We start from the raw sequence: 26,332 nt of genomic DNA, 5'->3' as shown, positions 1-26,332 counted from the left end.
GTATTTTTTCACGTGATATAACGACAACTCTAAACGTTTCAAATATTTACAACAAGCACATTTTCTGCTGTTGTAACTCGAGCTGCGGATGGTATCCATGAACCCGGAGCCGTAGTTTTCGTGCTCTTCATAGTCTCCGAAGATCTCGTTTGCAAGGAATATCCGTTGTAAGTTAAACTGCGCCGGCTGGATCTCGATTCAAACCCCTAATCAAACGGGAAAAGACTTTATTCACACAACTCTGCCAGGTTTGATCGCATGATCTTATGCCACGTCGAATCACATCTTAACGAATGTTGTCTGGCTGCAAGATTGACGGTGGAGCGCATGATGATACCAAACATAATTGACCGCAACGAACCGTGGTTAGCAACGAAACCGCGTGCCAGCTCACAACCCTAATATAGTTCTCCATCGTTCACCACTCTCTTCGGGAAAGAAGTCACATGTATTTCTGGACGACCGCAGTTCCTGAGGCTACCGTCCGCGATTTTCTCTGCTAAATGTCTTTCTGGTACGTATGCACAAAATTATAGCTACCGAAAACAACGCAAAAGCGCCTTCTTTCCGTTCACTTCTTGCTCCGTGGTTCCACAAGAAAAGTCCGACTGGTTCTAAGGATGCCTGTTCTGGCTATGTTCAGCGCAGATGATGCATTCTCCGGTGCTCTGGGCCATGCGGTGTGTGGGATGTGGTCGCAACTGGCACAAGCAAGAGCATGTGCGTACCTGGTGCTATTGCGACCGGTTAGGCCTTTGCAACATACCACAAATATACCACCTTCTTACAGCATTGGTTTTCGCTGCGCACGCTGGCTATAAAGCTACGACATGAAGAACCTTGAATGACACAGCAACGAGTCTCCTTTCCTTGTGCTAGCTTTCCCTACTGTCTGTGGATCACCGACATGCCTAGAAACACATTCATACTTCTCTCCGCGACTCTTTTGTCGGCGTTCCCTTCTCTGGTATCCTCGGCCTCGTATACCCTCTCAGACAACTTCGTTGGGGAAGGTTTCCTCTCTGGCTTTACTCACCAGGCAATCGCGGATCCGACAAATGGGCGAGTAACATATGTCGACCAGGCTACAGCCCTCGCAGACAATCTCACCTTCGCGTCGAGTGATACTTTCATCATGCGAACGGATGATACCACTGTCCTTTCAGCGTCTGGTCCGGGCCGCAATAGCGTTCGCATCAAGAGTAACAAGACGTATACTACTCACGTTGTGGTGTATGTCATTTGTTTCTTCCCCTATCATTTTCATGCGGACCCTTTTTGACTATATTTAAACTTCGTGGGTTGGAGCGGAAACTGATAATCACGCGATCTTAGATTTGATATTAGGCACATGCCCCAAGGATGTGCAACTTGGCCAGCAGCCTGGGAGACACTTGACTCCGACTGGCCGGCGAGTGGTGAAGTCGACGTGTTAGAAGGTGTAAACGATGAGTCACCAAATGCCAGCACGTTGCATACTTCTCCAGGTTGCACGATGCCGGATGATCGTGCCATGACGGGGTGATTATCCAATATAACTACTACCTGTCGCTTAACAAAACTGATGGCTTATTTATCGTCGGCAGTACCTCGGTTTCTACGAACTGTGATACAGCTGTGAACGGAAATAAAGGGTGCGGTGTTCACAACAACAAGGCAAACAACTATGGACCGGCATTCAACACTGCTGGAGGTGGATGGTATATAATGGAACGCACGGACTCGTTCATCCAGGTGTTCTTCTGGTCGCGCGAAGACTCGTCTGTACCTAGTGAAATATCGAGTGGTGCATCCTCGATCAACACTGACACCTATGTAAGTTGCAGAACACTGGCTACACTAGAGTAATTAACTGATATGAACGCATTACATTATATAGGGCACTCCGGTCGCGCTCTTCCCTAATACCAGCTGTGACCTCGCGTCCCACTTCGGGGAGAACAATATCATAATCAACCTTACTCTCTGTAAGCCTATTGTTCCTTTTACACAGATGTATCGATGAACTGAACCTGTAATCTGTTAGGTGGTGACTGGGCAGGACAGGACGCGACTTTCCAAGGTGCAGGCTGCTCCGGAACCTGCGTCGGTAAGTGCATATTTTTGTTCCAAGAATTTATACATAGAACTATGTCTCACTTCCCAAACAGACTTCGTCAACAACAACCCATCGGCTTTTACAGACGCATTCTGGGATATCGCTGCTGTGCGAGTATACGAGTAGACCGTTCAGCCTCTCAAAAACACTGATCCAGGGCCGAGGGGAACAGTGAAAGGGGGAGGGGGGTGTTGGTTATTTAATTATTTAATCTTTCAATGTCATATACGGAGAACCCAGGCGAGATGTATCATGCGAGTTTTTCTTATGTATGTAAACTGTATATCCGATGATTCCAGGTCCCTTCAGCAGTTGAGACTTGCAGCATCTATGCAATCAATATATAGTACGATAAAAGCCGTTTCTTTTATACACAGCTACAAGCATCAGATACCACAATTCTGTACAGATTAATCAAGCGCTATTATGGAATTTGACCCATCTCTCAGTCCCAATACTCTCCCGGGCTTTCAACTCTATACCTGCTTCGCGCAGTCCAATAGCTACCCACTTATACCTCATCTCTCTCTCCTCACACTGCCACATGTACTTGTAAACAGCCTTTGCAAAACTGTTCAAATCAAGTTGTCAGTGAAATTGCGAGGTTCTACAGAGTCGAATATGGCCTCTTATGGTCTTTAAGGCAAAGTTCTAAAGCTGTACAGTGTCTGTCTATACTGCTCAAATCAAGTTGCCAGAGAATTTGCAAGGTTTTTTCAAGGCCTGAAAGATTTGTTATGCTCGGGGGGAACTGTTCTAGGTTCGAGTGTAGGTACAAGTGGGTTAAGAGCAAAAGGTGGACGCTTGTACACTGCACGACCATGCTGGGCACACATTGAAGTTGCCATGATGTTTGATACGGAGGACAAATAGGGAAGTAGAACTGGTGGTGGTTGTTTATAGCACAGGACTGCATATAGTCACGGCGAGTCCCGGAGGACGAAGACGAAAGAGGAAACGATAGAACTATATTACAATAACATCCAAATTATCAATACTGTTAGCAGTATTCTCTACAAACTGTTTCCGAGGAGAAATCAATCGACATCAGCAAAACCAATCGAATTCAATGCAGCGACTTACCTCTAATCCTACAATACGTTCTCCATCAATCATAGCAGCGTCCCAAGGAAGCATCATCTCCGTCTCCGTAACGCGATACGGCAACGCAGTAGAGAACGACGCTTTAAATACCTCCGGAATATTCACAACATTCGCAGTAGCAACTATCCGTGATGGATAAACAGGCCATTTCCTATCTCCCGTCGCTTCATCATAGTCCCAATCTTCGTCTTCATTGAACTCTTCGTCTGCGGCAGGATACGGTCGGACGTTCTCTTCTTCTAGCATATGGCCCAGCCCGCGTAGGTCGTTGCGTACGTTAAAATCGTATAGTGCGATGGAAGAGGCTGGGGCATTGGGAAGGGAAGCTCGACTGCTCATACCGAGGTATCGTGAGCCGTAGGCGTAGCGTCCCATATCAGGTGAAACGGAATCGATTCCCCAGCGCGTATAGTGAATCCATTGTTCAGAATGTACGTGCGGAAATCGTTTATTTTGCGGATGAGCCGACGCGTTCGCATACAACTGTTCATGATCGCAATAATGAGATGGCACGGGCTTAACGGGTATTAGGGAATCCATTGAATGACAAGGTTCCATTCGGTTGGTTCGTCCGTGGAAATCCTCAATCATGGACTCAAACCATACGGTTCTCCCCCGTGCGAGATTCGCGAATTGAGTGAGAACGCGTCGTGGTATCGCGACTATCTGCTGTGACGTGAGTCCATCGTCCACGCCGCCTGGTATGCCGTGTGAATGGTACCGATAATCCAATTGTAGTATTAAGATTCCCTCGTCCATGTCTGCAATAAATGGTGGATTATCGGCGGTCGGATGCGTAAAATATGATGATAAGGTTGGCGGTTGCGAAGACACAAAGACATGTCGGAGACTCCGACGGGTAAGGGGCTCTGGAAGAAGCAGTGATATCTCGTGTTTTAGAGAGTCGGGCTTATTATTGAAGGAATAGACATTGAGGAGGCTGTTGACGGCTGAGGGGATAAGCACCGAATCAGGGGTGAGAAAACAGAACGTTTCCCAGAACTCCTCCATATGATACGTGCCCATGTTCTAAAAATGGGTCATGAAAAAGTTTGTTCGGTCTACGCAATCAAGTAAAATAAAAAATGGAAACTTACCGCTTTCGAAAAGCCAGTAGTCCAATCGAACAGGAGGAACAAATCAAAAGAGTCCCTAATCCTGCCACCGAATCTCCTGGATAGTAGGATCCCAACATGATTCCCACATATTTGAGCATCTACTTGGAAGTCAGTGATGGGCGAGGCAAAGCGGGTGGATAGGACATGTCGGGCGACGAAGGGATGAATCTTGTTTGTTGATATTGATCTTGCGTGTAAATTGCACATAATCGTATAGAACTTATTTGTCCTGATGTGCATCAGACAGTTAATATCGCCCATTCGTCCGAAATTTGAAAAGGCACCAACCTAAAACTGGTAAGCTCGACACCAATAATGAGGTCTTGCGTTGCGTCGACAGCAAATTCGAAGAGTAGCATGTCGAACGTGACTTTTTCTGGTTGGTGTCTAACATCCGGCTCGCGCCGTGAAGGTAATGTAAGCCACTCGATAGTCGTTGGGTTCCCAGTATTAGTATGGCCCTCGGGACTTGTGAAAAAGAAAAGACCACCAGAGAAGTCGAAAAGTTGCCCAGTCTTTCCGGAGAGTGAAATACTGCGCCGACATAGCCAATGGAGATTGGCCCATGCGATATTCGATTTCCAGAGCTTCTCGATTTTCCCAGACATTAACTCTTGGCAATTCGGGTTGTCTTTCATTCCAGCCGCACCGAGTTCAATGGTAAAGCAGAGTACCTTACTAGTGTTGACAAGGTCGTAAAAATGGCGACATAGGGATCGGCAACGCATGATGTCGCGGAAAGAAAGTTGCGATAAGATGAGAACTTGTACTTCTACCGGGAGCGATATGAGAGACATGTTGAGGTTGAAGTGAGGGAAAAGCAGGCGCTAAAATACACCAAGTAGTTGATGGATGAGGATCCATATATATACTGCGGTAGTACATCGCAACAAGCGAGTGGCTGTGGTGCGGGGCGGCGGAGGCGCATAGGTGTGCTTTAGGCTTTCTTTTGTCCTTCGCTTCTATCCGAATGGTCGAGTCAGGCCGCACTTCATTTCGCTCTTACGAAGCAAGAATCGGCCTCCGTGGTGTATGAGTTTGGGAGAGTTCCTAACGTGGCCTGTGGACGAAATAAACAATTGTAAGTGGCACTATGCAACTGAAAAATGGTGGAAGAGCCTGTCAGCCTGTCTGGAAGGCTCCCCAATAAGCGTGTCTTCTTTTGTCGTTACGTAATACAGCATGATGTCTGTGTGGTACCAAGCTATTACCTTAATTTCAGAAAGCATCTCTTCAGCAGTCATTTTCTTCTGTCATCACATATTCCTCCAATGATTTCTAGGGGATGTAATGATAATGGGATTCTACCTTACAGTAAAATCCTGCATGAGCCAGTCAGAGGGAACAAAACCACATGAAACTTCAGACTCCAGAGGGCCGAATAATTTCTGACAATCCGTCTAACCAAGGCAAGATGTGTTCTTAAACAGACAATGCTTGTGCATCTTGCTCGTGGAATATTTTCCATTGACATTTCACCCGAACCTGGTATGGTAATTGCGTCCGAGAGTTTGCGGTCGTGATTCACGCATTTAGCTGTGTGAACGACAGCCAACATCATACGACTTGCCCACCAGCCAAACAAATTTCGCTAATCGCTCTTCTTGACTGCCATGGGTTCTGAACAGCGAGCCCGCCCAATCGTCATCGTCACAGGTGCAAACGCGTACGTCCACGAGTCCTTGCTAAACGGATCTGAGCTGACATGAACACGGGATCAATTTTTGTACTTTTTCGTGTCACGTCGCGTGTCTACAGTGGTGTAGGCTACGCTATTTGTCAACGACTCCTTCTCCAACTTGCACAACGCCTTCCATCTGATGGTCTACCTCAGCGCTCTATTGCACGATCAATATCTATCGACGAAGCTGCTGAAATTGATTTGGAGGACTTTGCGGAGTGCGAGGGAATAACACTCATTCTCGCATGTCGAAGCGTGTCAAAGGCAGAACAAGCTCGCAAAGAATTCGTGGCTTTGCTTGATAACGAAGTCGAGAAGATTAAACGGACAAAAGGAGGTGCGGATGCGAATCATGCACAATCGTTTAGGGATAATGTGGATTTGGTTGTGCAAAGAATCGACCTCGCGTCAGCTGAGAGTGTGTTCAGTTTTGCAAGAGCAATAAATTCAAAGTGCGTCTTTCCCCGTCTTTATAACTATCAACGAGCTTCTAATAGTTGGGTTTTATTTGAAGATATCCGTATGTATCGCACTTGGTATGCAACGCAGGCGTAGCATCGTTCATTGGATATGACTGGCCACTTGCGTGCAAACAATTACTCACGGATTTCCTTGGCGCAGTAACGAGCCCATTGTTCAAACTGCAGAGGATAGGCGAATTAAGTGAAGATGGGCTAGGATGGATTTGGCAGTGTAATGTCTTTGGACACTACATGCTGGTGCGTACAATTTCTTTCCATCGCCCGTTTTGACCTGTTTTATTTATTAATTTAACTCGCTTTATGCTGCTGTAGTTCCGGCTCCTTGAGCCTTTGCTAAACCGATATAGAGGCCTCACTCGTGCACCCTCTCGAGTTCTCTGGATGTCCTCCCTTGAAGCGAATCCCGCATGCTACGATCCAGAAGACTGGCAACTCGTACGCAACGCTCGTTCTTACGAAGCATCAAAATACCAGATAGATCTATTGGCTGGCTGGTTCGAGCAACGGCAGCAACGTGCACTCTCTGTTTCCGATAAGAAAAGAGAAGCTGGATTTAAAGATGGGAATGCAAATACACAAGTGCCTGTACGGCATTTCTTATTCCATCCAGGCGTCGTGCGGACGAATATCGCAACCAAATCGCTTAATAGCAATGTACTCGACTTTCTCATGCAACTGAGTTTCCTTATGGTATGTACGTTTCTTTTCACGGCCACCGTTATACCTTTTCCACTCTTATGTCTTTCTTTCCTACTTTCCATAGGCACATTTCCTCGGGTCACGCGTACACGTCATCACACCATACAAGTCTGCAATCCCAGCTGTTCATCTCATGCTGGTTGCTCTTCCTTTCATCACTGTCGCTTCCTCTAACCTGCCGGGTTCGGAGAAACCTAAATCTCAAAAAGCTCCAACGCCACTCAAGTTCGGAGCACATGTTGATTATTGGTTTAACGAATATGTCGGGACGATGCCCGTTCCTGAGTGGGAGGAACGTCAAGATCAAGCTGCAGAGCTCGTGCAACATTGTGAAGAGCTGTTTCTCGAGCTTAAAAAGAAACAAACGGAGAAGTCATGACGTCTTTCGCCCAATATCCATCTTCTCGGAATTTTTACGATCTTGGTGAGATTTTCACGCTTTTTTTTTCGTATGCTCTCATTAACGATTCGACCAGGGATATATTTGAACTTTATTTTTGCCTAGCTAATACCTTGTTTCTTTCGCGCTTGCATATGATTTTCCGCCATGTCCATATTCCTATGCCCCATGCGAGTTCTCCAAGTATGCATCGTATTTTAGCACTGCGCCCAACAAGACGTTCGCACCGGCGGCACTGCAAATCCATGTTCAGTTAAGCGAAAAGCCGACCCCATCGTAAGAAAAACGGAAAACGCACATGTCTTCGGGGGAAGAATATTCTGCTGGATTGTGCGAGATTCCGTCTTTGCACCGGATAAAGATCATGCTTGTTGGGACTCTTGACCCCGCATATACGCTGTTTCGCTCGAGAATCAACCAGGAGTGTACAAAGGAGTGCTTCGAAGACAGACTCACGAATCATGTCCCGCGCCACTTTGGATATCTCTGGAAGCATACCCACTCTCTTTTGCAGCCTTCCTTACAAATTCAACCATGCGATCATCAAATTTCGTCAACGGCGCTGTCCAAAACCGATCCCATACTTTTAGCTCTACACCAGCAGCTTGTGCAATCTCCTTGCATTCTTTTTCCAGCTTAACTACGATATCCTCGAGGATTACATCGCTCTGTGCTCGGACGTCAATGTTGAATTGGACCGTTGAAGCGAGCGTGTTGATGGATTGAGGTGTGGAATTGATTACTGCTACGGAACCAACTGCTCCAGGTGTGTTTACTGCGATGGTGTTGATACCGACAATCATCTTCGCTGCGGTGAGGAGCGTATCCGCACGTGCGTTCATTGGGGTTGTACCACAGTGTTGTTCACGTCCTCGGAGAACAATGTTGAACCAGCTCATTGCTAAGCAAGACGTCTATTAATTGGCTTCATGGTGTTAACGAAGGGGTCTGACCTTGAACACCCGTGACGACGCCGATGGGTTTATTCTCTGCTTCTAGAATTGGACCTTGCTCGATATGGACTTCGTAATGTGCCGAGAGTTTGTTCGCTTTGTATGAAGCGGGAACATCGCCTTTGAATCCAATACGTTCAAGTTCATCTCCAAGCTTCTTCCCATTCAAGTCCGTTCTCGCATAACTATCCTACCCTTAATAAGCAAACATTCATTGGAATGGAAGGAAGTACGACAATGCACTCACGCATACTCCGGTGTGAATTTCCCAGCCCACACGCCAGATCCAAGCATTGCAGGGGAGAACCGCGCACCCTCTTCGTTCGTCCAGTCAATCACTGCGATAGGGGCATACGTTTCGATGTTATTTTCATGAATCGTCTTGAGTACCTCGAGAGCGCAATGAACTCCAACGATGCCATCGTATTTCCCACCTGCTGGTTGCGTGTCGAGGTGGCTGCCGAGTCCAATAGGTGGGAGGGTGTTGTTCTTCCCTGGACGAGTTGCAAATATATTGCCCACTGCGTCGACCTGTTGTCCGACTTTCAACACTTCTTGAGGTAAAGGAAAGAAGAGTTATGGCTTGCTTTGACTGAACATCCGTATTTCTTTACTTGGTCGATGAACCATTCGCGAACTTTCTTATCGTCATCATTCAGAGTCAGTCGGTCTAATAATATGCCTGAATAGTAAAATCCATAGGCTTTGGTGACGTAGCTCACTCATTCCACCATCGGGAGTCCTGTTATCTCAACATGAATAAGCAGACCTGATTATCAGGCAGGAATGTTAATATTAATAGGAGAACGCACGATCCCCACTGACAAGACTCCATAAGGTCGGAGTTGATCCGCACCGCATTAATGCTAAGGGCACTAGTCATGGTAACAAGGTGAGCACTGGAACAGGAAGTGTACGTCTGACCCGACGAACTCCAGTCTGATTTAAATGCTGAAGACCGGTTATAGCTGTAGATTCACAAGCGGATCAGGCATTAGGATTCGCACAGCCAAATTATTTGCTCAATGTCTATTTTCTATCCACTAAATAAAATCGGAGATGGTCCGATAGTCACGTTCAAAGCTGAGTAAATAACAGAAAATGATTTCAATCAATTATTTGCACTCAATTATAATTTGAATCATGTATTTATAATTTAGAAACAGTAGATGTTCTTCTATTTATCCTCTCCTTATCATCCCTAGGGTGAGATCACAGCCTTCTTCCAACCCATCTCATTTATCATCATTGTTACTATAATTGGAGTCGTAATCAGATTCTTATTCACAGCCGACACTGCTTTGGAGTGCATCAGGCTTGCTGTTAGATCCGCGTTCTGAAAAGGGAAAATGAGACTGTATGATGAGCTGCGCCCATTTCATCCAGGAGCTAGGAAGAATCATCTCCTGTGACAGTTGCTCTACATACGGTGATTGTTGACTTCTCATCACTGTCAGCGCTGATATAACTTTTATTGCTCTGTTCGCGTCGCCAGTTGTGTGTATACATAACTCGGCTCAGACAATCATCTACTTAGTCCCCTGTGGCATTTTCCGCACTTCAGCCAAAGCCCATCAGGCACTCTCCAGTTTCACTCTGCGCTCAACCCGTTGGTAGAGCCCAGTTGTCGTAATAATGTCTGCAATTGTCGTCGAACAGTACATTATTCTGGGGACTTTCACCGCTTTACTTTATGACTCTGGTACGAGACATCTTTCCTTTTGCAATTATCCAGGTCATTGAACAACCTTGAACGAATACGTGTGAAGTCATTACTAAAGACAATGAGGTGGGTCGTCGCTCAGATACAATGAAATGCAGCTATTAAGATGTTTACATCCATAGATAATATTCTTTTGGGTAGGCTCTATCTCAAAAGAGCGTTGTCTCTTGATGCTCATATTATACATTCGACACAGTCCAATCCATGGAACGTCAACAGCGCGGTATTCTTTGTTGTACGTGCTATTATCATCTTCTTATCGTGCAAATACACCTAAGTGAATGATAGCTTCGTTACGTCGGACTTCTAGGTGGTCTTGCTTTTGTTATCTGTAAGCCTACTGAGAATAATCAATCTACTCAACTAAAGGTATTGTTTAAACAGATACTGATTTTGGAAGTTCTGTCAGGATGTAAGTACTTATTTGTTTAACTATATGCAATAATTAATCTGAACGTCCCTCCTCTAAGATGTGGGTTTGTGGATTATCTTGCACCTGTTTATTCACCAATTCAAATTAAGGTGAAATTACCTATTGGATACGTACACTCAGTAGTAAGTGGCTATACTTTTAGCCGTCTATCTCTACTCATTTGAGACATAGCCGGGCTTGTTATTGTGCTGATGGAATGTATTAATAATTCTCACTCAGTCTTTCTTTAATATTAATAGTACAAACACAGATATTATACTTATACGAGTCCTGGCTCTCTATCAAGCTAGTAAGTGTTCTCCTTATTGAAGTCAACTACTCATACTTAAGTTAGACAGACAGAGTGTTGAATGCTTGCCTTAAAATCCTATTTGCCACTGTTTCAGTTGGTGCACTATCCATGGTAGTTTATGCAGATCTGAAATCTAGTGGTAATTTGTCCCAAAACTAACTTTCAACTGAATACTGATTTTATTCTAGTACAGCCCGTTAAACATAGCTTTTCAGCGTGTAATGTTCAAAGCGATGTCCCTCTACAAATAGTAGTTATATCACGGTACATTGTTACTACTGAATTATAACTTCTCTTTCTGACATTTGGCAGGGTTCTGCCACTAATGCATGGACTTATTCTACTTGTCCTTGCATTGAGAAAGGCACACAAATACTTGAAATTTAATGTCGGATTCAGAGGGTCTCACCTTGTTAAGATCCTTGTCCGGGATCAGGCCAGATATTATGTCTTGTGAGTATGGTCTCTATACTGTCACGTAATTTTCACTAATTAAACATATAGTGTTGTTGTGTATTGTATTTTGACACTGGTCAGTATTTTGGTCACTCTTAAACCAGGTGAAGCAGCCATTTTGAATTCGCTTGGGGACCAAATGATTATATCCTTTGCTGGGTGTCGAATCTTAATAAATCTGAAGGAAGAAGGGGAGAAGGATGCAAATGGTGGGATAGTAAACATAGTTGGAACAATTAGTAGTATACAATTTGTACAGGACACAGCATCATCTCTTTTGTAGACATAACTTCTGTGTTTTGATTAGGGTAATGCTCCACCAAGTACTTTCTGCTTTGTCATGCATAATTCTTGTAACTACAAGAAAATGTATACATATTTAGAATAGAATTGTTATCCTGCTTTTCTTAATGGCCACCATTGATTTGGACAAATCCAGGCTCACTGTCAAATCCTGTTACCATATTTAAACTTTGAGAAGGCAAGTGTAGTTGTTGAGGTTTGTTTTCCTTTGGGACGTTTTTGTGATGAATGAAGAAATTCCACACAACCAACCCAACCCATAATAATTCTGTAGTATGCCCTTTGTGATTGAAATTGTATTTACAAGTGTTTCAAAGTGTCATCTGTGTCTGAAGGGTCTAACCTCATCAGGATTCCTGTCCAGGATCAGGCCAAATATTATATCTTGTGAGAGCATTCCTTACATTTCTGGATACTCTTGTTGACTACACATATAGTATTGTATTATACTGTGCTACAGTGCTGATCAATTGTCCGGTTATTCTCAGGCCAGGTACAGTAGGTATCTTCAATGCAGTCGAAATCCAATGATGTTGTGGATCATTGAAACTCGAATCCTGATAAATTTTAAAGAAGCAGGGGAAGAAGTTGCAGACGGCAGGACGACAATGGACAGTATTGGGACGACTAGTGATATGCAGTTCACTCAGCACACAACCTCTTCTTCGTTACATACATGATTTGTAGTGTTAGCACGAGCTTTGTACAAGACAATCTCCATAATCCTTATTGCGACGGAGGGTAAGGTAGAGACATGAAAACATAAGTAAGCTCAGTAAATTTACTGTTTCTTGTTCTTCTTCCCGCCGGACTTTAACTCCGTCGGTGCATTGCGTATAGCACCAAGCACACTGTTTAGCTCCGAATCGATCGATATGTTTTTCGTCGCCGGGGTAGCTACCATCTGTTGTGTTTCTGTCGGGTCCTGCTCCGCAATGGTCGTACTGCATTGCTTCTGTCGCTTTCCGAACGCAGACGTAAACAGCTCGTCAATTTCATCTTGGAGCCCGGGTCCTGTCTTCCGTTTCCGTTTCCTCTCTCGTCGCTTCTCTGCTGCGCTGGTCTCGATATTGGAGGCTGGTAGCAGCTGTTCGTGCTTGACCTCCTCGGTATGCCTCTTCGCAGCAGTCGTGCTGACCTGAGCTTGCTGCGTCTTCCACTCTTCTGGGTTCCGCTTCAACAGATACAAGTTTAGCCCGCGCATGAAGAATTTCCCGTAATGCGAGCCAACTAGAGCAGTCTCATGTGGGATCAAACCCTTCGCAATCTTCTCTTTCAGATACGGATCCGCCGCAGCCCACAGTCGCTCTCCGACGCGGCTTCCTACCCGGTCGTCGACGAGAGCGGGGAAGGGCCCTTGAAAAGCTAGGATGAGTTGACGGCGAGCACTTGACGGTATGCCTGGCGTCGTGAGAAATGCATCGAAGATTCGCGAACTGACTGCATGATGTGCAAGTGCGAGGAGACGCGGTGCTGGAAGTCGTGTGAGACTCTGAATCGTCGGCTGGTTGTGTGGTGCGTCGAGTTGAAGTAAGGATTGAACAAGAACCGAGCCTTGAATTGTCGGCTCCAAGACAAATGATTTGGTGTCTCCAGCATTCGGGCCGCTACCAGTTTGTTTCCGAGCATCTTGCAGCTCTCCGTACGGCACCAGATATAACACGCATTCAACCAGGTAGAGTCGCTCTTCTTCGGTACCTAGGTCAAAAGCATCAAGAACCACCTGCAAAACGTTCAGCTTCATAAATGTCTGGGCGAGAGAACTGCTTACCTGGGTCACTTCCTCTTGGCGACTCTTTAGCGATGCTGCTCTGTCTACCAAAGCTTTTAATACACCCGTCTTCGCACCCCCTGCATCCGACGAAATTAGAGCACAATCGAAAGGGAACGATTTTCTAGACCCACTTATTATCTTCGACCACGAGCTCTTTAATTCTTCGAATACGGACGAAAGTTGATCGGAATTGAGCCGTGCGATGGCCCGAGCGACCACAAAATTAGCAACGGGGTGCACCGAGAGTCGCCCTAACTTCCCTGAACTGCCTTTCCATGACCCTGAATGATCCATATCTCGAGCCGACTTACCAGTAAAGTAAAGATCCCAAATTGCGTCAAACGCTGCCCCCGGAGACATGCTAATCAGCCTCTCCAGTAGATGCGAGGAGGTAGGCTCGCGTAGTAGTGTGGCGACAAAGTCAGATGGCTCAAGCTTACGCTCGGGCTTTTGCACTACAGCAATAGCTTTCGTAAATAAAAAGTTCTCTGTACTCGAAATAACCTGACACATACGAGTAGAAGAGATGAGACTGGCAGAGATGGTGTCCATCAGCGAACCAGCTTCGTTTGAAGTTCCATGAGCGGACTCCATCTCAAGCAAAATCTAGTAGTTTCAAAGTTAGACTCTATTCCTTATTGATGCTCAAACGATTAACCCTTCGACTTACCACTAGGACTGGACATGCGCTTTTATTTACAGCGAGCGCCCGTATCTCGTTCTCACTTAGCTTTTCTCTTATTTCCTTTACAAACCTACGTGCCAACACCTGAAACTCTGGAGGGTAAGCAAAGACGGCTTTTCCCTTGCCCTTCCCATTGAATGTATCAGCATCCCGCGAGGAGTCTGTGAAGACAGACTTCATGGGACCCTGCTTTGCACGGTGCTTAGCACTTTTCTTTGAGCGCAGGATAGAAGAAGCATCGGTTGCAGAAGGAATCGTAGGGCAGAGTAGCACGAATAGGGAGCGGAGGACGTGCGACGCAAACGGATCCATTATAAGGATTGTTGTAGAAGGAAGGAGTTCATTACTCAAATTGACGATGATCTCAGTCAGTAGAGGTAGATGTCCTTGCATGTTTTCTTCATTATCGTCCGGAGGCTTAGGTAGAATACCCTTGGCCTTACAATTAAATTCCGTGAGTGGAATGCAAACATGCCAGGGATATTGACAGACCTCACGGTATATTGTCCCTTTCGCTACTGACAAAAGTGTCTGCACAACGTGCGAAGCAAACCGATGTCTTGAGAGTTGTTCAAGTCTTCACTACGGTAAATGCAAGTTCCTTGCTGAAATGCATATACAAACTTACGATCCAGCAAGTCGATCAACAAACACGCGCTTGACGAAGTCATCCATAGAATACGTCATTCGCTCCAGAACATTTGAGCATTCTGGGTCTGTTGCTAGTTGTTTTTCCTTCCCAGACAGCTCCTGGAGGGCGGCGACTAGGAATAATCTTCGCTCTGAACGCGAAATTAGGAAACTATCATCAAAAAAGAATTCGGGAGCTACGTACCCTCGTTTGGATCAGCGTCTCCTTCGTCCAGCTCTCCTGTGTCAGCCACTTCCTGCCATTCACGCAGACTATTATCAACAGTTTTGAAATATGCCTTCACGTCTGGATCTACATAGCCAAACGGCGCGTCTGGTGAAAGGGATTGCCCATTATTTTCGTGTCCCGCCGTGTTCCTATCAACAATCCATGACGGCCCAGCATGTTGCGCTATCTCCTCCTGATTTTGGGCGTCTTCGGGGTAAGGTGTAGTTTCTGCCGCTTCCTCTTTCTTATGCTTTTTGCCGCGTTTCCTATTTTCTCGAGGCATGGGAAGGTAAAGAAAGCTAGAGACTTCGGATTGAATTCATCCATTAGACCGGAATAAATTTGCCCGTCGATCATCAGCTTTCCCACAAATGACGCCTCGAATCATGTGGATGGATATATAAATTCATGTAACCTGGCGGTAATTTTTGGGTGATCCAGTTTCGGTATCTCGATCCACACATTTCTCAAAGTAACAATGACTCTCGCAAAGAGAGAATACAAACCCAACACCGCCTATTGATATTTACAAGTAGAGAGAGTGTGTGTGCCGTCTTGTGATTACAGTAGGCGTAGTACTACATGATCATCATGATGTAGCACTAGTGCAGAAATTACTGCTTTATAAAATGCTTTCACTCAGAATAACACAGAAGCTTGTATTAAGCCTGTGCATCTAGTGACAGAGAAGAGGTTGTATACTGTGCAAACTGTATAGTACCGATTGTTTCAATCTTACCCACTGTCCTGCCATTTGCATCCTTCTTCCCCTCTTCTTTTAGATTTATCAGTATCTGGCATCCAGTAATGCCTACAATCACTGGGCTTCCAATCGCAAACAGTATGTCTCTTTCATCTGATCCAACGGCAGCCTAAGAAGAAGAAGACAGAGTTATAACACAACGCACTATAAGACTATACTTTAAATTAGCAAAAGTGCGTGAAGAATGCATATAACTCTTACATGATAAAATATTTAGCTTAATCCTGGACAAGAATTTTGACAAGGCGAAACCCTTTGAACCCGGAAGCGAGCTTCAAGTACGTGCGTGCTTTTGCAAGTGCAAGGGCGAGTAAAATAAGACCATGCACCAGTGGTATAACCCTGTCAAAAGTCAGGAAATAGAAACTAATTGATAGTTGTCGATGTACTGTAGATTTGCTGCTACATGCGAAAAGGCTTTGCGAAAATCACAAGCCATAAAGCCATGTTGTACAATCTGAGCTGGAACAAAGTCAGTATTCAGTTAGAAAGCCGAGTTTTTAGACAAATTACCACTAGATTTCAAATTGTAGTAAATTAAAACACATAGGGCACTGGCTGCTCCAATGCTAAATACAAATTTTAGGCAAATATTCAACTTATCTACCAAATTTAAACATGGTTGATTAATCATTTAATTAACCGCGAAAGGAAAACACCCACCACTTTGGCAGAGAGCCAATACTTGTATAAGTAGAATATCTGTAGTTTTCTCATAATCTTTTGAAAGGGAGGACTGAGTGAAGACAGAATACATACACTCCATCAGCACAGCAATAAGCCAGGCTAGCTTCTAAAGTGAGTAGAGATAGAAACTGAAAGTCTGGCTACCTACTGCTAAGTGTATATGCCCAAAAAGTAATTTGATCTTGATTCAAACCTGTGAAGAAATACGATGCCAAGTTATCTACGAACTCACACCTAAGAAGAGGAAACATTCAGATCCATTACAGCCCTTCGTTTGAAATATAGCTACTTACGTCTTGACGGACTCTCCAATTTTTTTATCTGTTCCAACGGTAGTTTCAGACTGCTTCACAGATACATGGACCATGCTCAGTGTGCTTACAGATGACAAAAGCAAGGGAACCCAGAAGCCCGACATAGCGAAGCTATCATACATTTAGGCGTATTTATACAAAGATTACGATAAAACCCATACCAGAAAAAAGGCAACACTATTGAGGTTCCACGGATTGGACTATATTGTGTGACTTAGTTGAGCATTGATAAATGACACTTTCAGACAAAGCTTAGTACCCAGAAGAATCTAATCTGTGGGCATAAACTCCCCACTAGCTGTATTATATCTTATCCAAACAGCGACCTACCTCTTTGTTTTTAGTGATGACTGTCAAGCACCTTGTCAAAGACCCGGCTATTGTAAGAGGAAATTCTTGACGTACTAGAATCGTAAAGCAAGGCGATGAAAGTCGCCAGGATAATATACTGTTTGACAACAATTGCATACATTAATATTAATATAGTCGGCTTCTGACCAGCAGGTTGAGTACAAAGGCAAAGCTGAAGAGTGCTTGGTGGGTTTGGCTGAAACCCCAGAAGTGTCACCGATCCTAAGGGGTTAGTAGATGGGAGTCTGCAGCGAGTTGCATATATAACCATCCACCGCAGTGAATGAATTAAGATTCAACTAAGCCAACAGCGCCAACAATGACGAAGAGTCAACAATCATCACGAGGATGCAACGTAACTACCAAGAAATAGCTCATCCAGCCTCGTTGCGGCGTGTCAGAGCTTGCATCATCCTAGCAGGCTACAGTGCCCGAAATCCCATAAGTTGCCGAGCAATGTGCAATACGACGGGCATTTGGATGTAAACGTTGGAGATCGTCATCCTCACAACTTGTCCAGCCACAGCTGATTTCGCGGTGTCCAGGTATTTGTACGGTCATTATATGGTGTGCTCAAAAGAAACGATGGACCATCATAACCACGAGCTAAGAAACAAAACAAAGCAGCCGAGCGTAAAAAAAACAAAATCGAATGCATATCATGTATGGTGCAAGAAAGAAACGATGTTATTCATCCACCTCCGATTTTCTCTTCTTTTTCTTTGAAATTTCACCGTTGGCCTTCGCCTCTTTCTTTGCTTTTTTACGAGCTTTCCGTTCCTCTTCGGTCTCCTCGGACTTACTTTTCTCAGCCTTCAGAAGAACGGGTGTTAGGGGTAAGTCGTTTCGAATGCGAGACAGCAAACCGTACCTTTCGTTTCTTTTCCTCGACTTCTTGGCCATTCTCCTTAACATCCACGTCCATAGCGTCCTCGTCTGCAGGCTTCACCGCTGCAGCCCCGGCCGCCTTCTCCTTTTCCGCCCGCTTCTTCGCACGACGTTCCTCCTTCGATTTCTTCTTTTCCGCCTTCACATCCGCAACTGCTTTCATTGCAGCCTCGACTGGCTCACGCTGCGTCGAAACCAAGCCCACCGCATCCGCGCTTGAGTTGTATTGTCGTGTCTCTCCTGTCGGCTCGTATTTGGCTTGCTTCTTTCCAGGTGAGCTGAAAGCCCGCACGCCATTTAGATCATTCTGGTGTTCAAGAGCGCGTAGTCGTGATTCGAGCTTCGTTCGGTTCTCGAGACCGATAGATGGCGCTAAAGGTTCAGATTTACCGTCTGGATCAGTAAGCGCATCGACACGTATCGATAATGCAGCTTTAGTTGCGACCATACGAGCCATCTAGATCAAATTCAGCCTGTGAGATTTGAAACGAAGAACGAAGCTTCGTACTTTGCCCTTGAGCTTCGGAGGTGCCTGGCCGACGAGTGAAGCGTGATAAATGAGACCGTATTTCGGAGTGTCATGTTTCGTCTTGAGTGCACGGAATAGGGCTTTCTCTGCACCGAGGATCTGTACTGTGCTTGCTGGGTGTTTCGCGAGATTCAACAAGCTCCCGGCGTGGCTGATTAACCTTGCACCGACCAGTTCACCAACAAGCGCTGTTAAGTTCGGTGCTATAGCATTCATACGGTTGCGTAGATATTCTGCGAGCTGTGCACGATATGCCGAAATTGCAATCACTTGGTCGCACGCGCCGTTGATATTTGCTAGATCTGACTCTGAGATTTCGGTACCCATAGAAATTTCTGCAGCGACTTTGATCGTTTGCTCAAGCTCCTCCGGTAAGATGTGTGCAAGAGAAGTCGTGGCTGCGTTTGTCCGAAATCCTAGGGGCCGAATTGTCTTGAGGACTAGCTTTTCGCTTCAGAATATTAAAGAGACCTACCCATCGCACGTACAACCTTCGCATATGCGACACTGTCGGTCAGGATCTTACCCATTTCTGGGAAATGCCACCCATACCATTCCTTCGGAGGCGATCAGCAATAATCTAACGGCATAATTAACTTCCAATCCTGACCTTTACCCGCATAGCATAGATGTTTATCTCTTTATCGAGGTCATCTAACAGGGCAATCGATTGGATGACCATTGTATCCACCTTGTCAGGGGAGAACTTGAGCTTGAATCTGACGAAAGCGAAATTTAGTCAACAATGAGACGTTTGAGAATTGCGGGAGACGTACCGGGAAAGGGAATGACTTAGACCTAAGCTCATTTGTGCTAAGTCCCGTGGATCCAAACCATCCAGAAGTGCAGCCAGTTGACTTCGAATGCCACGATATAAGTCCACGGTAGAAGAGTCTGCTACGACTTTAATTCCAAGTTTCTTCGATATTGACGACCCTGTAAGAAATTGTCAACTGTTACGTCCAACGTAGCACACATATAGGAGTGCCTATACCGAGCTTTGAGTCTATAACGGTGAGCTCTTCCTTGGTCTTCCCCTTGTCAACGATTTCCTCAGACAAAAACTTCTTCAGACCCTTCCCGAGCTTGCCCTCTTGGATTGAAGATATTTCATCGACGGCAGATGCGGCAGACTCAAAACGGTGAATTGCTTTAAGCTTCAGGCTAGCAAAAAGTTACGGTACTCCAATTAAGCTGTAATCTTGGAGTAAGAGCAAACAGACATGAACATACAGTCCAATCGCCCTCTCAGGCGACTCGAACTCCTCCCATAAATCTGCGCTCTTGAGTTTTGCGGAATCGGTGAGCTTGAATAGGCAGTATCCAAGGGCTGTCTCGTATAGCACGAGCATTTTAAGATTATACAAAAAGAAAGCAAAGCTCAGAAGGGAGGGAAGGAGAGGACCCGGCTGACCTTTGGGTGTCTGCTCGTGCGTGCCAAACTTTTTTTCTGCCGGACATCTAGTAGTCGTGAGAAAGCTTACTTAACACATCTTTGCATCTGATGACTGATGGTACTGACAGGCCTCTTATGGCAAGTTATGCTTAATATCGACTTCTCATCACAGTACACTGTCCTAACCGTTGACTCGTACGGTCGTATCTTAACGCCTGTCCAGCCATGATAAGTACTTCGCGTCAAGCACCTTTACCCCTGTGCTTCTGGTGTTCTTGGGGCCTAACTTTGATCGCTATGAGATGTACTACAAATTACACAGCAGTTTGTTACTAGGGCTGGCTAGGTACTAAAGCCACTTTGATGGTTCTGTTCGGATATTAGTTCATTTCGGCTCAAGCATTTTGATTTAAGTTGGTTAGGCATGAAACAGTCAGGCAGAAAACTTCCAGTAATCACAGCTTCTCAACAGGCCCAGTGAAAGCAGGAGGTAGCATAAAAGGAGATACGAAGCTCTTAATGAGTTCATCGTCAAAAATACTGTAAACATGACACCTTCTTTGCACCTCGGTTATAATTCAACACATCCATTACACGTTCGTTCTGCTGCGCAGTCTAACAGTCACGTCCCGCTCTCTTTATTACAGGCTATCTCAGCAGTTATCACTGAACGGTATTTTGCTGTCGCACTTTCTGCTGTCCTCCTTTATGACTTTTGTGAGTGACTCGACACTCCTTGCAACGAGTAAACACTGATGATATGTGAAGTCATAATCATTGAACGCGAGGTACGGAGACACGCGAATATACTACTTTGTAAAGACTAACCTAGTAATAAATACAGGCAAAATTCTTTTGGGTACAGGATTATGTGCGAACACTTTCTCAATACTGATCCGTACAATGTAGTGTTATCCTCGGAAGGTCCCTGGCTTAATTTACTTTTTGGTGGGAAGTTATATTTCGGTTAATTCTAAGTTATAACTGATGACGTTCTAGATTCGCTGTGTCGGACTGGTAGGAACAATTGCGAATATTGGTACGTGTCAAAATTTATGTCCGTTCAACTCGCACAGAATAATCTAAATGCCACCGAGGAAGGCACGGGTTTTGGTGCGACTCTCATAACGTAAGTAATATCAATGTTCATCGAGCATCAAACGATCACTTACCTACATGTCATTCTTCTTAGATGTATATCGGAATCTCGTTATATTGCGTTTGATTTACTGACACTAAATAAGGCCGATTCTCGCTCTGGGCTTTGTCGCTTTGCAGTGGGCAATCTTAAATATGATTAAACTTATCTACTCATTCAGAAGCTAGATAGCCTCACCATTAAATCTGTTGAATGTAAGTCATTCCTGATACAGAGGGTCTTGCCAAAGCAACTAAGAGGGGCTATCATAGACATCCTAATTATTAGAGTCCTGGCTCTCTATCACAACAGTATGACGCTCTTTGATCAAATCTAATTACTATTAATCCGCACAGATATAAGACTGGGAATATTTCTCAAAAGTCTTTTTGCTTTCACCACAATAGCTGGCCTCAGCCTTCTGATATATTGTACTTCTTCTGCCGGTGGTGCGGACGGAATTTATGTCTTCTGTATCCAGCGCTAACTTTGTTACAGCCAAGGTTGCCAGACTCCCGAATGGAATAACTACTTGTGTATATGGAAGAAATACCACCCATCAAATGATGGCCGTATTGTATGTTGATTCCTCTCAAACTCCCGCTTACTCTGATTTTTGATTCTTGATAGAATAATACCTATGGTCCAAGAAATGGTCTTACTTACCCTTGCACTCTATAAGGCATACGAGTACTTGAAAGAATTGGCTGGTCTTAAAGGCTTTCACCTTGTACAAGTCTGTATTAAGGATCAAGCTCTATATTATGTCCTGTAAGAAGATTATAACATCTTTCTAGGCATGGCTGCTAACCAACCGAGAACAGTGTTATCGTGTTCTGCGCTGTAAGGCTAGGATATCTCTTCGTCACAGATAAATTCGCTGCGAATATTCTGAATGCAGCTGGGAGTCCCACCATCCTGTGCATACTTGGAACCAGGCTTTTGATTAATCTCAGAGAAGCAGCTGAGAAGGGCTCAAACGGAGGAGTTACTGATAGGTTGAGGACGATCAGTAATATGCAGTTTGCATAGACTACACTACTTGGTCTAGCCAACCGGGAATGGAATTGCAAAATATATCTATTCCAGATCTTTGCATAGAATACAAAGGTGTACATAGATGGCAAGGCCCACTCATGGGAGAGAGCCTGGTTAGCATTTACATGTCGGTTCGATAGACTATGTATGTACCAAACATATGCCATCCGACATCTAATAGGCGTGAGAAAGCTTATTGATCTGCCTGGAGGGCCTTTCTGCCTATTCGTCTCGCTCTTCAACAATGGTGTTATCTCAGCGTCTGTCCAGTCATGATAGGCGTCTTGCATTAAAATCTTCACCCATGTGCTTTTCGGTCCCCAGGATCTACTTTCAGCAGTTATGAAGGTGTACTATACCTTGTAAAGCATATTGTAACTAAGGCTACCGTACACAGCTACCAAAACCACTTGACGCTGTCGTTCTGGGAGCAGTTCTTTTCGGTTCTCTTTATTCTTCTGGTCGGCTCGGCATGAAACAATCATGCAGAAAACTTTCATCAAACACAGCTTCTCTATGGGCCCAGTGAAAGCGGTTCAGCATATAAGGAGGCAATGAAGTCCATGAACGTAACATCGAAGGGATACCAACAGTGTCACCTTTTCTGGATCCTGGGCGTAATCTGACAATTCTATCTCATCCTTGCTCTACCACACCGTCTAATAGTTGCATCTCTGACTCTATGTCACAGGCTGTCTCTGCAATTATCACCGAACGCTATTTCGCTGTAGCACTTTTTGTTGTCCTCCTCTATGATTTTTGTGAGCAACTCGACACTCTTTGCAAAGGGTAAACAATGACCATATGTAAAGTCATCATGGCTGAACGCGAGGTATGAAAATATGGAAATATTGCACTTTGTAGGTACTAAGCAATAGGATTTACAGGCAAAATTCTTCTGGGTATAGGGTTTCATGAGAGCACTGACCTAATGCTGAACAATACAATGTAGCATTACCCCCGGAATGCACCTAACATTGTTTACTTCTTAGTGCAAGATTATATTTTGGTTAACTCTGAGGCATATCTGATCAAGTTTTAGATGCACTGTGTTGGACTAGTAGGAACAATTGCAAATATTGGTAAGTGTCAAATTAATGTATGTTAGTTATCAAAAAGTGACCTGTTAGGAATTGTAAAATACAGTAACTAAGTTTGGAAAAGCTTAACTCAAGACTTGGGACTGAGTAGTTTATATACAAAACCCTATTAGTCACAAGTCTAGAGATTAGCCAGATCAACTAGACTACCTTTATTGTCCTACTTAGTAAGAACTCCAGCTCAGCATTATTAACCTCTAATCATTACTAATGGGTGATTAATCCATTAGTAGAGAGAGGGGACAGGAAGGAGTAGGTACTAAGTTAGTTAGGAAAAGGTAACAAAACCTGAGGACAAGGTCTTTATCTCTCTAAGGTTAAACACATACTCTAGCACAGTATTACTTAATAACCTTAACTAAAGACAAGTCATTTAGAATACTTGTATAAAGAGGGAATCTAGAAAGAGTATAGTGTCTAGAGTAAGAAGTATAAAGGAAAAGACTAGGAGAAAACCTGAAGAGATAAAAGGAAAATATTATACTTACTTACTATATAGTTAGCTAGGAACACTTTGTACAAAGACAAAGGACTATTAAAGCTAGGAAAGAGCTAGAGCTAATACTCTAAAGCTCTATACTTGAGAAGGACTAGTACTAGTGAAGGAAAGGGAACTGAGAGCTCTAAAGAGAGACTATAGGAAAGTAGTCTCCTTTATACACTTTACTCATATAGATGGGAAAGTAACAAAGTCATAAACATGAGAACTATATAAGGACAACATAAGGAATACATGAGACAATCTAGAACTTTAGTTGTAAGTTCTATGATTGAATACAGAAGTATAAAGATAAGGCTAGAAGTTAATAAGGATAATTGTCTCCTAAACTAAGTCTATTAAAGAAGACTTAGGGAAAGATTTAGAACATTAGTTGTTAGTTCTAGAGTGTACACAAGACAGTCTAGAACTTTGGTTGTAAGTTCTAGGGGTAGTACAGAAGTACAGCCTTTTATATTATAAAAGTTATAAGGAGTCATTAAAAGTCATAATACTCTACCTTATGAGAAAAGTGTATTATAAACTAGTGTACAGAAAGTATAGGTTGAGTCAGACAGAGTTATAAGAACAATAGAGAGCTCTACTTCATAGGAAAAGTATTACATAGTTTACACAGTATAACTAGTTAGGAGGACTCATAAGGAGTCATTAGAAGTATGAGAGAAAGTATAGAAGACATAATAATACAGTAAAGGAGTTATTAGAAGATTAATCTAGAATACAAGAAAACACAAACTAGTGTCAGCAGATTAATAAAAGACACAAACTAGTGTAGTATACAGTCTAAAGAATTAGCTAGCTCTACTTTATAGGAACAACAGTGAAGAGAGTTACTAAAGTCACTAGAGTAACATTACTCTAGTAAAAGGTATATAAGGAGGCTAGTTTAGTCCTTAAAAGATAGTTTTATCAACTTAAGTTACTTAGTACTTGGAAGTACTCTACTACCAACCTACTAGGCTATACTTACAGCTTGACTAAAGTAGGACTCCTCTACCCTCTCACTATACAAGTCTACAAGTCTTACTCTCTATACTCTATTCTGTTACTATTCCTAAGGATTAGGACTAGTAAAGTAAGTATATCTTACACTTTGATAAAACTCCAACTTAGTTACAAATCTTTACTATTCTAGTAAAGCTCTAGTCTACTAAGGGGAACTTAAACCTAGAGCTAGTATACAAGTATATCAACTCTAATACTTACTTTATAATATTAACTAACCTTAATAATTAACATTCAAAGTGGGTAGATAAATTACTCTACTACTTAGAACAGTTGTTAAGGTAAGTAACTTTCTTTTGTAGTAAGAAAAGAAAGATTAATTAAGAAGTACTACTAGTTCTTGATTACTTAGTAGCTTATACACAAGAACAAGTGTTAATACTAGGAGGTATTAAAGGAATACCATTTTGGATACAGGGGGAAATTCCCTTAGACTCTTTTAAGTAAGGAAGAGTAGTATCAACTGTTGCCTATACAGTAGGCACTCCTATCAATCAACAAATCTAGATTGAACAAATTCAAGGATACTCAGACTATCTATACACATTACAACAACATTATAATCTGTTATACAGTACATTACTTGTACTAGAACAAGGATATTCAGATATTGTAAAAGTAAGCAACTTTTGTAATATTATACTAAACAAAGTTAACAAGCTATAAAAAGTAGTTTTGTATCAGATCAAGGAAAGGATTAGAACATTACACATATAACAACTGGTACTGGGCACAAGCAGAAGCCTATTATTATACAGCCCTCTATTATCTAATCTCTCAACCATTCTCATATTCTTACTACTTGTAGGAACACTCCTTGTTACATATACTTAGAGTAAGAGGAAGAGTTAATTAGGGAACAGTACAAGATTGGCTCAAAGAAGAGGTTCACACTCTAGCCACTCCTATTCAAATAAATTAGGGACTTATTATAGTCTTTAAATTATAAGGATAAAGACTTAGATACAACAATTCTTAAGTCTTAACAGAATAATCAGGTCTACTCAAAGTCAAGACATATATTATAAAACTATACAAGGGGAAATCACATACTTGTGTAGTCTTATATAATCAGAACAATAAGGAGAAAAGTTAGAGCAGATACAATCAGATCTAGATACACAGGTATTAAATATTTTTAATATTCATACAAAGTTACAGGAAATCTTGGACAAGATACAAGACCTTACTAACAGAGTACAAGAAGTACAGGTTGAATCAGGAATATTACAAGTATACCTGAACAGATTAGTACAGTCACAATTTAACCTAACTACTATATTACAAAATATTAGTAGAGAGGAGTAACAAAGTGACAGGAGAGAAGGAAGTACTTCTAATACTTAATACTCTTAGAGACAAGAACACTTTAACTAGGAAAACACAGTCTAAGAAAATCAAGAAAGTGAACTATCAGGTTCTTCAGCTGAAGAAGAAGAGCTTGTTAATACAATACAGGGAGGAATCCAAACATTTTAAGACTATAGTGGAATTGAAACACACATCCAGATAGTCTACCAGGATCCTCTAAAAGCCTTCAAGGTCAGTCAGAAATTATTACTTA

At 43.3% G+C, this 26,332-nt stretch overlaps 8 protein-coding genes across 8 annotated transcripts; 3 read left to right on the top strand and 5 right to left on the bottom strand.

The window, feature by feature from the left end:
* Positions 1-907: 907 nt before the first annotated feature.
* On the top strand, positions 908-2,224 carry FOMMEDRAFT_88290 (laminarinase; the record flags this gene model as incomplete). The annotated part of the gene is made up of 6 exons (XM_007268068.1): positions 908-1,233; positions 1,336-1,521; positions 1,587-1,815; positions 1,880-1,967; positions 2,027-2,089; positions 2,151-2,224. 6 exons carry the CDS (start codon positions 908-910, stop codon positions 2,222-2,224), a joined length of 966 nt encoding a protein of 321 aa, XP_007268130.1.
* Positions 2,225-2,995: 771 nt separating this feature from the next.
* Positions 2,996-5,117, bottom strand: FOMMEDRAFT_157961 (uncharacterized protein; the record flags this gene model as incomplete). Its single annotated transcript, XM_007268067.1, has 4 exons — positions 2,996-3,064; positions 3,182-4,231; positions 4,300-4,549; positions 4,609-5,117. 4 exons carry the CDS (start codon positions 5,115-5,117, stop codon positions 2,996-2,998), a joined length of 1,878 nt encoding a protein of 625 aa, XP_007268129.1.
* Positions 5,118-5,809: 692 nt separating this feature from the next.
* On the top strand, positions 5,810-8,158 carry FOMMEDRAFT_21336 (uncharacterized protein). Its single transcript, XM_007268066.1, has 6 exons — positions 5,810-5,986; positions 6,079-6,453; positions 6,516-6,720; positions 6,796-7,173; positions 7,247-7,606; positions 7,659-8,158. Exons 1-5 carry the CDS (start codon positions 5,934-5,936, stop codon positions 7,559-7,561), a joined length of 1,326 nt encoding a protein of 441 aa, XP_007268128.1. The 5' UTR covers positions 5,810-5,933; the 3' UTR covers positions 7,562-7,606; positions 7,659-8,158.
* Positions 8,159-8,272: 114 nt separating this feature from the next.
* FOMMEDRAFT_21335 (Zn-dependent exopeptidase) lies at positions 8,273-9,411 on the bottom strand. The gene is made up of 5 exons (XM_007268065.1): positions 9,348-9,411; positions 9,258-9,277; positions 9,123-9,205; positions 8,783-9,066; positions 8,273-8,720 (listed from the first exon to the last, which is right to left on the bottom strand). The coding sequence occupies exons 1-5, from the start codon at positions 9,368-9,370 to the stop codon at positions 8,510-8,512; spliced, it is 621 nt and encodes a 206-aa protein (XP_007268127.1). The 5' UTR covers positions 9,371-9,411; the 3' UTR covers positions 8,273-8,509.
* A 759-nt stretch (positions 9,412-10,170) lies between these two features.
* Positions 10,171-11,234, top strand: FOMMEDRAFT_29658 (uncharacterized protein; the record flags this gene model as incomplete). Its single annotated transcript, XM_007268064.1, has 8 exons — positions 10,171-10,237; positions 10,305-10,324; positions 10,455-10,493; positions 10,547-10,589; positions 10,643-10,670; positions 10,729-10,813; positions 10,942-10,980; positions 11,172-11,234. The coding sequence occupies 8 exons, from the start codon at positions 10,171-10,173 to the stop codon at positions 11,232-11,234; spliced, it is 384 nt and encodes a 127-aa protein (XP_007268126.1).
* Positions 11,235-12,287: 1,053 nt separating this feature from the next.
* On the bottom strand, positions 12,288-15,343 carry FOMMEDRAFT_169087 (ARM repeat-containing protein; the record flags this gene model as incomplete). Its single annotated transcript, XM_007268063.1, has 8 exons — positions 12,288-13,465; positions 13,514-13,593; positions 13,648-13,971; positions 14,032-14,122; positions 14,187-14,639; positions 14,694-14,778; positions 14,830-14,983; positions 15,037-15,343. The coding sequence occupies 8 exons, from the start codon at positions 15,341-15,343 to the stop codon at positions 12,524-12,526; spliced, it is 2,436 nt and encodes an 811-aa protein (XP_007268125.1). The 3' UTR covers positions 12,288-12,523.
* Positions 15,344-16,041: 698 nt separating this feature from the next.
* On the bottom strand, positions 16,042-16,928 carry FOMMEDRAFT_157957 (uncharacterized protein; the record flags this gene model as incomplete). The annotated part of the gene is made up of 2 exons (XM_007268062.1): positions 16,042-16,165; positions 16,804-16,928. 2 exons carry the CDS (start codon positions 16,926-16,928, stop codon positions 16,042-16,044), a joined length of 249 nt encoding a protein of 82 aa, XP_007268124.1.
* Positions 16,929-17,862: 934 nt separating this feature from the next.
* Positions 17,863-19,944, bottom strand: FOMMEDRAFT_89742 (Nop domain-containing protein; the record flags this gene model as incomplete). The annotated part of the gene is made up of 8 exons (XM_007268061.1): positions 17,863-17,988; positions 18,035-18,520; positions 18,572-19,008; positions 19,068-19,149; positions 19,203-19,311; positions 19,369-19,528; positions 19,587-19,756; positions 19,826-19,944. 8 exons carry the CDS (start codon positions 19,942-19,944, stop codon positions 17,863-17,865), a joined length of 1,689 nt encoding a protein of 562 aa, XP_007268123.1.
* Positions 19,945-26,332: the final 6,388 nt, after the last annotated feature.

The sequence above is a fragment of the Fomitiporia mediterranea genome (assembly GCF_000271605.1).
Source record: "Fomitiporia mediterranea MF3/22 unplaced genomic scaffold FOMMEscaffold_8, whole genome shotgun sequence".
Taxonomy (NCBI): Eukaryota; Fungi; Basidiomycota; class Agaricomycetes; order Hymenochaetales; family Hymenochaetaceae; genus Fomitiporia; species Fomitiporia mediterranea.
Note: the sequence above shows the minus strand (reverse complement) of the source record. Positions and strands in the feature narration are given on the sequence as shown.

Bases quoted from the DNA above. Each gene is read 5' to 3' on its own strand.
- FOMMEDRAFT_21336 (XM_007268066.1), top strand. From the start codon at position 5,934: ATGGGTTCTGAACAGCGAGCCCGCCCAATCGTCATCGTCACAGGTGCA. The intron at 5,987-6,078 runs GTACGTCCACGA...GCGTGTCTACAG, and splicing joins ATCGTCACAGGTGCAAACGC to TGGTGTAGGCTACGCTATTT. The intron at 7,174-7,246 runs GTATGTACGTTT...TACTTTCCATAG, and splicing joins TGCAACTGAGTTTCCTTATG to GCACATTTCCTCGGGTCACG.
- FOMMEDRAFT_21335 (XM_007268065.1), bottom strand. From the start codon at position 9,370: ATGGAGTCTTGTCAGTGGGGATC. The intron at 9,278-9,347 runs GTGCGTTCTCCT...TTGAGATAACAG, and splicing joins GAGTCTTGTCAGTGGGGATC to GACTCCCGATGGTGGAATGA. The intron at 9,067-9,122 runs GCAAGCCATAAC...GTCGGACAACAG, and splicing joins AATACGGATGTTCAGTCAAA to GTCGACGCAGTGGGCAATAT.